Raw genomic sequence first — 10,020 nt, 5'->3', positions numbered from 1 at the left:
CAGTAACTTCTACTACTAAGTAAAATATTATAATTTGTTATATAAATCTTACTAAACGGGTTTGAAATAAATATCATCTCTAAATCTGTTAATCAGTTTCACATAAACAATATCAGTCCATTTTTTCCTGTAAAGGAAATGCTACCCGTACGCTTTAAAACTTTGTTTACGTGTTAATTGTCTTCACGACGTTGTTTAATACTGTACATATAAGCTGTGAACAGTATAATTTTTTGAACGCTCTGGCTCACTGAAAAGTTCCTTCTCAGTAGATAGCAGAGAGTAGACAATGAAATGCAAGAGCTTTTTTTCAACTTCTGCTGTGACGTGCAGGTGAACGACCCTCGCCCTGTCGCCTCGTTGTTATCCAACAGGAGCAATATAACATCGTTACTGATGATAAAGAGCAGTTTATAGTTTGTCAGACACAGGCTTAACATCGAGAGAACAAGACTTTACTGTATGGGAACTCTCTTCTGAGTTGTCGGTGAGGGGATTTTTTTTTATCTCAATGTTTTCGTGTGTTTAGAAGTGAAGTGCTCTGCTCTGCTCAGATAATTGACGATTATTTATATCACGTGATTCAACTTTTGCGTTTCGAGCCCTTAAATCATGCATGCGTGTTCACTGCTAATCATGCTAATCATTTTAATCCAATAACTCAATACTCTAACAATTTTTGTCGACACATGTCTAAGTATTTGCTTATTTGTAATTTACTTACCATGCGCACTTATCATATTGTGACTAACTGTTCTTTAGTCTCTCTCTCTCTCTCTCTCCCCGCCTCTCTCTCTGGTATCTTGGTTGGACATTACATCAAAACAGAGAGGGAGACACAGGTTCTAAAACCATCTAATGCAGTTGGTCTGTTCAGCATATTCACAGACTTTTTGACTGAGTGCTGTGTGAAGTGCTGCCGAGTGCTGTCTAATCTAATTGTAAAATGAGGACACTATGTGTAATGAGGGGGAAACGGTCTATCACAAAGACTAGTCTTGAATTTGATGAGAGAATTTTGAAGTCTGTCAGAAAGGTCTCAGTCTGTATGCTCTTCCTTTTTATTTATTTACTTGTTTTTAAAATAATCAAACCACTAGAAAAAGCTGTGCGTAACAGACAGAAAAAGATTAATGTCTCATCAGGATATTGATGAGGGAATTTTCTCTAGTTTCACTAATGGCATTGAACTATAAATCCAACTTAAATACTGCAAGTAGTGTCCTCTACAATGTAATTTATGTTTCGTTGTGTGCATGTTCTCATGTGTGTGTGTTGTCACCACAGAGTCATCGAATTCAAAAAGATGGAACTGTCAAGAACAGATCTTGAGAATGGAGAGTCTAATGTGCAGGGTTTCAGGACCAGTCCACAGGGTGCCACTGTCAGTTTCCATAACATACATTATAAGGTGAACACCAAAAGTGGATTCTGCTGCAAGAGGAAAACTGCCACCAAAGACATTCTTGTTGACCTCAAGTAAGCCCTAACTTTTCATAATGTCATCAGTTGAATCCTTCTTTCTATTTATGTACATCGTATACTAAAGCTGGTACATCCAATCAAAGCCTGACTCCTAACGTTCAATATCAATATCCCAGCACTCTGTTCAGATCTATAACTGATTTGTTGAGTTTATGCACCGCTTTGGTCGGCTGTGACAGGTATTAGATTGAAATAATCACAGGCGTCATTAGTGTGTTCAGTTGTGGGTCATCTCAGGTTGACTTTGTTCAGGCTCCAGTGTTTAGGAAAGGCGGAGGTGCGAGTGCACACTGACTGACACCCTCTGGTCCAGGTCAAGAGAGTGTGTGCGTGAAGCTGTTTGATCTGGACTGTGAATTGTTTTATAAAGGAACTCCTGTGGAGAGGGATGTTACTGAATGCCAGGAAGGAAACAGAGGAGGGGAGTGGGCTCAGATGTTTAAAGAGCTAGACATTTAAGAAAGATAGGCAACTTTGTCTATACAAGTCACATAACAGCACACTTATTTATGTGCATTCTCACACACACACATACACACACACGCACACACACAAACACACACGCATACACACAAACACACAACTGTGTTTAGCCTATTATGTGAAATGAAAGAGAAAAGATAAAAGCATTGTTCAGATGTGTAAATCTTGAGGTCAAAAGAACAACGTGGCATATTTTAAAAGCACATGCAGGTTGTGTTTGATGACTTTTCTTAACTAAGCTGATTCACGTGTTGAATGACAGTTTGATGGACAGTTTTTTTAGTTTCTCTATTCAGTCAGAGAGACTGTTGAAACTATGACCTTGAACTCTAACCGAACTTATATTAGAGAGAAGTCTCGCTGTAAACAGATCAGTTGTGATAGTGACATGAAAAGGACTGAGACAGACTAAATACGCTTGGAATGAGGTTTTGTTATATCAGTTTATTGAGCTGAGTGTAATTATTAATCTGTTTCATAACACTGGGGGAAAGGTGGTGAGGGTGTGAGTGAGTTAGTGCATGATCGAGGAAGACAGATAAAGATATAGATAGACAGATAGATAGATAGATAGATAAAGAGAGAGACAGGGAGAGAGGGAAAGACATGGGTGAGTCTGTGTGATCATTAACTTGTGTTACACAAACATGTGAGAGTCTCACATGGAAAAACCTGTGTTTGTTTTTAGCAACGTTAGGCTTTAAGAGCTTTTAAAAACGCATGTGTGCGGTTTAATAGTTGTTTTCAAATGCACTCAAATCAGGGAATCACTGAAGAATTATGAATCTATGATTATGAATCTCAGAATTATAAATCTCAGATTAATGAAGTTTACGTTGGATAGACTGATAGCAATGTTCCATTTGGTGATTTGTAAAAAAAATATGTATGTATATGTGTATATATATGTGTATATTTATGTATGTATGTATGTATGTATGTACGCGTGTGTGTGTGTGTGTGTGTGTGTGTGTGTGTGTGTGTGTGTGTGTGTGCGTGTATATATATTTACTCTATGTCGTCTCTTTGTTTCTTTGTGTTTGTCACACATTTGGACACTTTGTCACGTGAACATGAGAGTGACTGAAAGGTCATAGCAGGGTCGTTCACCTTTCTGCACTAACTTCACCTTTCTAATGAGGCAGCATAATCCTTCTCTCATTTATGAGAAACAAACACTGATTTGTGTATGTGTGTGTGTGTGTGGGTGAGTGTTTCTTTCTTTAAATGGGTGGCAATACCCACACTGTGTGACTGCTCCAATTAATTGCACTGTATAGCTGCCAACCTATTCATACACTGTTGTTTTTGTTATTTGTAACTTGCTCAGTCCAAAATTAATGAGATGCCATTCAGTGATCAAGCCTGAGTGAGAACATACACAGATCTGAGTCTGTGTACTTATTTTTATGGTCAAAATCATTCTGACTGCTAATTAATTAGGAAGACTCTTAATTAATTAATTGATATTTGAGTTTTCTCTCTTACCCTTTCTCTCTCTCTCTCCCTTTCTCTCTCCCTCTTTCTCTCTTTATCCCCCTTCCAGTGGGATCATGCGACCAGGCCTAAATGCAATACTAGGAGCCACAGGGAGTGGGAAATCATCGTAAGAGTCTTACACACTTCCATATTCTGTGTGTGTGTGTGTGTGTGTGTGTGTGTGAGTGTGTGTGTGTGTGTGTGTGTGTGATGAGAAGTTTGTGGGGGTTGATGTGTTCTGTGTGTCTAAACTCAGCATTATTCAGCAAAATCAGACTGATTCAAATAGTAGCTTTTCACTCTGCTAGTATTAGCTCAGTAACTCAGCAGTGACTGTAAATGACAGTAAAAGAAAATTTCAATGAAAGTGCTGGGCAGTACCTTACAGAGAAAGATGACACTTCTTTTAGACATAGTTTTTTATGATGAGTTTCATAAACCAGAATGTTCTGTAAAAATCACTTTCGAACCATTTGTGAGTGTGTATGTGGATGTTGGTTACAGGAGAAGGGTGTTTGATAATTCTGGTCGTGTCTTTGCAGATTTTTAGACGTGTTGGCAGCGAGGAAAGACCCAGCTGGGTTGTCTGGAGAAGTTCTGATAGATGGAGCTCCACAACCTCCCAATTTCAAATGCCTCTCAGGATACGTGGTCCAGGTGTGATCATTTCTCACAAACTCTATACAAGTCAAAACCCAAAGTCAGAATTCTTAAGCCCACCTGTGTTTTCTGTTGGTTATGTTACATTTAAAAGTAACACATATTTATGAAAGATTAAAGCCATTCTCTGAAGCTGAAATATTTAAATAAACACCTGCTATTCTGTTATGGAGCTGGCCTGAGATCAGTCAGGCCAGTGTTGACTTCGGTGATTTTATTTCTCTTGTGGAATAGGGTTTAAGTTCATGGCCATTCTTCAGCGGAGCATTAAAAAAAAAATGCAGCGTGAGCATTTTAGGGGAAGGCTGTAGACTGAAGGCTTAATTGCCGAATTGCACTTTTATGATATGTGTGTGAAAGGTCCCTTTTGTGTTGTGATTGAAGACAAATGGTGCCATGACTGATGCATATGATTGTAGCAAATATATCTCGCTATTTCACTCCATCTAAAGTTTGCAAGGAGGAAAGGCATGAAGTGAAGCAGTTGTAATATTTGTAAATAAAGCATTTGTATCCTGTATTTTCTGTAGTATAACTTAAATAAGAACCAGCTGTTGCCAAATAGAATCTGCAACTTTCTTGTTGCTGCATTACTTTGAATCCTAAGTTTTTGCCTCTACAGTGTGTATGTATTTATGTAACACCTGTGTGCTGTGTGCAGGATGATATCGTCATGGGAACGTTGACAGTGCGGGAAAACTTCCGGTTCTCGGCTGCGTTGCGTCTGCCGATGTCAGTTAGTCAGAAGGAGAAGGAAGAGAAGGTGGAGAGACTCATTAAAGAGCTTGGCCTGACTAAGGTGGCCGACTCACGGGTAAGACACACACACACACACACACACACACACACACACAAACACACACACAGAAAGAATAAATATTTCGCAGATAATTAACAATGCAAACTGCACTGGTGTGGTGTTTATCTTTAGTGTGTTTATGCAGTAATTGTTAATGTTAAGAGAATAGCGTGGATTCTGATTGGCTGATGGATTCCTCAGGTGGGAACCCAGCTGATTCGTGGGATTTCGGGCGGTGAGAGGAAGAGGACTAACATTGGAATGGAGCTGATTGTAGACCCATCAGTCCTCTTCCTGGATGAGCCAACCACGGGACTGGATGCCAGCACTGCCAACTCTGTCCTCACGCTGCTAAAGAAGTATGTCCACTCCCACAAACACACATACACACACTCACACACACACACACACACACACACACACACACACACATACACACACTCACACACACACACACACACACAGACACACACACACACACACATACACACACTCACACACACACACACACACACAGACACACACACACACACATACACACACTCACACACGCACACACAGACACACACACACACACACACATACACACACTCACACACACACTCACACACACACCCACACACACACGCATACACACACACACACACGCATACACACACACACACACATGCATGCATACACACACACACACACTCACACATACACACACACACACACACACACACACACATACACACACACACACACACACACACACACACACACACACACACACACACACACACACAATACTATAAGTTCAGGAGTCTACTTCAAGATCCAAGATCGTTTGCATTGATCAGTGTATAAGTCCTTGTTGTGTTTTCAGGATGTCACAACATGGTCGGACAATCATCATGTCCATTCACCAGCCGCGCTACTCCATCTACCGTCTGTTTGACAGCCTGACACTGCTGGTGAATGGCAAACAGGTCTACCATGGCCCTGCTCAGACTGCACTGGACTACTTCAGTGACATCGGTTAGAACATGACACACACACACACACACACACACACACACTCATTACATAATATGGCCAGTGAATTTATAAAGCCGTTGATGTCTTTTAGGATACACCTGTGAGGCCCATAACAACCCTGCTGATTTCTTCCTGGATGTGATCAATGGGGACTCTACTGCTGTCGCTGTCAGCAAAACGCAAGGCAGTGGAGGTGTGGTGTCAGCCACACACACACACACACGCACACACACACACACACACACACAGATCTTGCGTGTATGAAAGTCAGTAAGAATTACAAATGCTCATAAACATATAACATAAAGCAATTATTATGAATCAGCAATTATTTTTAGAATTTGACAGAATAACAAACATCTTTAAAACAATGCTTTGTGTGTATGTGTATGTTCGTGTGTGTGTGTGTGTGTGTGTCTGCATGTGTGTGTGTGTGCGTGTGTAGGAGAACTGGATCTAGAGGAGCTTAACTCATCCAGACAGAGTATTGAGCAGCGTTTGGTGGAGGAGTATAAGAACTGCACTCACTATCGTCAAACCCAGGCTGAGCTGGCAAAGATCATGCATGGCCGACAGCACAGCGAGCGACCCAAATCACGCTCCATCACTTACAACACCTCCTTTGGCCACCAGTTCAAATGGGTCTTAAAGAGAACCTTCCGGAACCTCATGCTCAACCCGCAGACGTCCATTGCCCAGGTAAGCGAGCTTTCTGGCAAGTTTGGTAAACTATGAGGTGAATTTTAATGTTCAGGTTAAATCTTTCATATTTTCAGATCTTTAAACTTTTTTACTGATTGTTTTACCAGATTGGAGTCACCATTTTCTTAGCCCTGATTGTTGGAGCAATATTTTTCGGCGTTAAAGATGATCAAAGTGGTATACAGAACAGGTAATACTGTACATTTGAACATGTATAAATTCTCTATGAACCAGACAAAAGCTGCTAATACTCATATATTCATCAGAAAAGCCTGACATGTAATGTGCGTGTGGACATAGTTTTATCCTGACTACTTTGTTTGGTGTGTGTGTCTGTGTGTGAGTGTGTGGTCTTGTGTGTGTGTGTGTGTGTGTCAATATGTGTGTGAGTGTGTGAGGCTTATGTATGTGTCTGTTTACACTGTATTAATTCTGTATTTTCTCAGGATGGGCGCTCTGTTCTTCATCACCACTAACCAGTGTTTCAGTGCCCTGTCATCTGCTGAGCTCTTCATTACTGAACGTAAACTCTTTGTGTAAGTGCAGGGATTTCAGAAAACACACACACACAGACTACATGATGGACGCTGCATACGTGAATGGCAGCTATCTGCATAGAAATCAAACAGTGATAACTACAGCAAAATAAGAGTGATAGAAAACTGTGGATTTTGATATTGTTATTGACAGGCATGAGTACATTAGTGGATATTACAGAGTCTCCACTTACTTCCTGACTAAAATCCTCTCTGACATCCTCACCCTGCGCACTGTGCCTGCCATCGTCTTCAGCTGTGTGGCATACTTCATGATAGGTAGCACACACACACACACACACACATAATGTGGAACCTTAACCTCAGTGTTTGTGGTTAATGCCTAGTTCAAGTTACAGTAAGCCTAAAGGTTTATATGAGTTTGAATTTTTTTTGTTGTTGTTTTTTGTTGGTTTTTTTTTTAAATCATTTCACAGGTTTCAAGGCCACACCAGATGCGTTCTTCATCTTCATGTTTTCGGTTGCCATGGCATCATACACTGCAACTGCTATGACAATGGCCATTTCAGCTGACCAGACCGTGGTCGCTATCGCCAACATCTTCATGACTATCAGCTTTGTCTTCATGATGGTGAGAAACAAGCTCTTTTTAAGCTTGACAAGAGCTTCTTCAGTGGTCTTTGTATGGTATAGTTGAGTGTACAGATATATTTGGATTGTAAAGTGTTACCAGTTAGGCTCTTGTCATGAGTTTTTGCTGGGAGGTAAATCAGCACATCAGAGGAAACCTTACACTGATGAATTATGCAGCTGATTTGTAGAATTGTTTGTTCAAAAATGTCATGGTTACATTGACAAGTTGTTTCATCAGTTTAACAAGGGTTACAAATGCCTAGTGCAGTTTTTAATTAATCTAGTCTGAATGCCTAACCCTGTAAAGAAGGTAGTAAATCAAACCCCAGCTCTCTCTCTCTCTCTCTCTCTCTCTCTCTTTGTGTGTGTGTGTTCAGATTTTCTCAGGGTTGCTGGTGAACTTACCCAGTGTAGCTGGTTGGCTCTCCTGGGTCAAGTATTTCAGTATTCCTCGTTATGCCCTGACAGTAAGTGAACGTCCTTGACTGTTATGGTTTTTTTTGTCTTGTCTAAGACAAATCATGTTAAAAAAATGTGTCATCAAAAACTAAGTCTCTCATATTAGAGTGACAAAGCCGTCTTTGCAATACCAGCGTAGCACAATTACATAGTTGTGAAGATTGAAGAAGAAGAAGATGATGATGATGATTGTGATGATGATGATGATGATGATGATGATTTATTCTTATCCAGGCTCTTCAGATTAATGAGTTTAAGGGACTGAATTTCTGTGAAGGCCTCCCTTCAGTTCCAGGATATAACAACACTCCCCCCCCTGGGCTGGTGTGAGTAACAATGTCAACAACAACATTAATATCTGTAATGTGTCTTATAACAATTTATTTAAAAATTAACACAGGCAGCAAATTGGCTCTTGTTGTTAGCACTACCTGTGCCATGGTGTAAGGATGTAATTGAGCAATGAAGCAATGGACAGATCAGAACATTTTTTATACTTATTGTTGCAGGTGCACTGGTGAGGACTACCTGAAGAATCAGGGTATTGATTACTCAATCTGGGGCCTGTGGCAGAACCATGTTGCCTTGGTGATAATGACTCTGATATTCTTGACCATTGCGTACCTAAAACTCCGCTTCATGAAGAAGTTCACATAGAAATATGTACATGCACACATTTTCACTCAGATACACTCAAAAATATTTCTTAACTGCTGAGATTAAGCCTTTTAGTGGCTCACTGAGAACAGAAGTATTCATCTAGATTTCTATCGTCAAAATTATCTTGAAATTCTTGTTTAGTTTAATAGCGACATTATTTATCGTTGAAAACATTTTCAAATGGTTTAAGACCATCAGACTCTCAAACTTTGTTTAAAACATAAGTATTTTGATATGACAAAATAATTTGCAATCTCTTCTTACAGAACAAATTATTTAAATTGTTTCTACTTTTGATGGTGTTATTAAAGTGTGTCTTGTAGTTTTCCTCTAGAATATACTTTTTCATACTTTTTTGTGAAGGCATTGTTTTTTGTTTACTGTTTGCAATTACAAAGTTTCCATTAAACAGTAATTAGAAATTTAAAAAGAGAGTTATTAATACCATGCAAAACTGCAACTTGGTGGTTGGCCATGAGTGGATTAATTACTCATCTGTTCATCTATCTGTATATGTATGTGTCTGTCTATCTATCAATCTATCTATCTATCTATCTATCTATCTATCTATCTATCTATCTATCTATCTATCTATCTATCTATCTATCTATCTATCTATCTATCTATCTGTCTATGTATCTGTCAGTCTTAATCTATCTATCCATCTAGATAGATAGATAGATAGATAGATAGATAGATAGATAGATTTAAGAAACAAAAATTACTTAGAGCAGCTTTTCTCAGCATTGCAATACTCAGTGTTAGGGGTCTATTTTTGTGCAGAGAAGATATATATTTATGGTACCAAAATCTAGACCTGCATCTTATGTTGAGTGGCATAATTTTTTGATGTGCCCATCTGAGTGCATGCACTTCTTTTCAAAAATTATTCCAGAAATTACCACGTGTTGAAAAAAAAATGTGTCAACATTAATGCCAGTCTGTTGTTTTGATCTCAAATGAATGTAGAGATTTTTCATCCTTTCCCCCCCAAAAGCGACAATGTATGACTGAAGTGTTGCTCACCTAAAGTGTAGGGGATAAAAGGCAGGAATGGTGTTGACAGTGATATACAACCATCATAACAAAGGTTTATAGAGAATAAAATGTTATTGTCATTGCGGGACCACGTCTGATCTAAGG

The 10,020-nt window shown here is 39.3% G+C and overlaps 1 protein-coding gene across 1 annotated transcript; it reads left to right on the top strand.

Annotated features, from left to right (window-relative positions):
* The first annotated feature begins 361 nt into the window (after positions 1–361).
* LOC115811250 (ATP-binding cassette sub-family G member 2) lies at positions 362–9,284 on the top strand. Its single transcript, XM_030773371.1, has 17 exons — positions 362–487; positions 1,288–1,479; positions 3,515–3,574; positions 3,990–4,104; positions 4,769–4,921; positions 5,108–5,265; positions 5,775–5,926; positions 6,018–6,119; positions 6,375–6,625; positions 6,736–6,818; positions 7,075–7,164; positions 7,319–7,443; positions 7,602–7,756; positions 8,136–8,225; positions 8,452–8,505; positions 8,618–8,637; positions 8,727–9,284. Exons 2-17 carry the CDS (start codon positions 1,307–1,309, stop codon positions 8,872–8,874), a joined length of 1,929 nt encoding a protein of 642 aa, XP_030629231.1. The 5' UTR covers positions 362–487; positions 1,288–1,306; the 3' UTR covers positions 8,875–9,284.
* The last annotated feature ends 736 nt before the right edge of the window (positions 9,285–10,020 follow it).

The sequence above is a fragment of the Chanos chanos genome, chromosome 5 (assembly GCF_902362185.1).
Source record: "Chanos chanos chromosome 5, fChaCha1.1, whole genome shotgun sequence".
Lineage (NCBI taxonomy): Eukaryota > Metazoa > Chordata > Actinopteri > Gonorynchiformes > Chanidae > Chanos > Chanos chanos.
The sequence above is the reverse complement of the archived record's forward strand: the minus strand, read 5'-3'. Positions and strand labels throughout refer to the sequence as shown.

What these genes read in the sequence shown, in the direction of transcription:
- LOC115811250 (XM_030773371.1), top strand. Translation starts at nt 1,307, where the DNA reads ATGGAACTGTCAAGAACAGATCTTGAGAATGGAGAGTCTAATGTGCAG. An exon ending in CAAAACGCAAGGCAGTGGAG is followed by an intron (nt 6,120 to 6,374) that starts GTGTGGTGTCAG and finishes CGTGTGTAGGAG; the next exon opens with AACTGGATCTAGAGGAGCTT. An exon ending in TGTGGCATACTTCATGATAG is followed by an intron (nt 7,444 to 7,601) that starts GTAGCACACACA and finishes ATCATTTCACAG; the next exon opens with GTTTCAAGGCCACACCAGAT.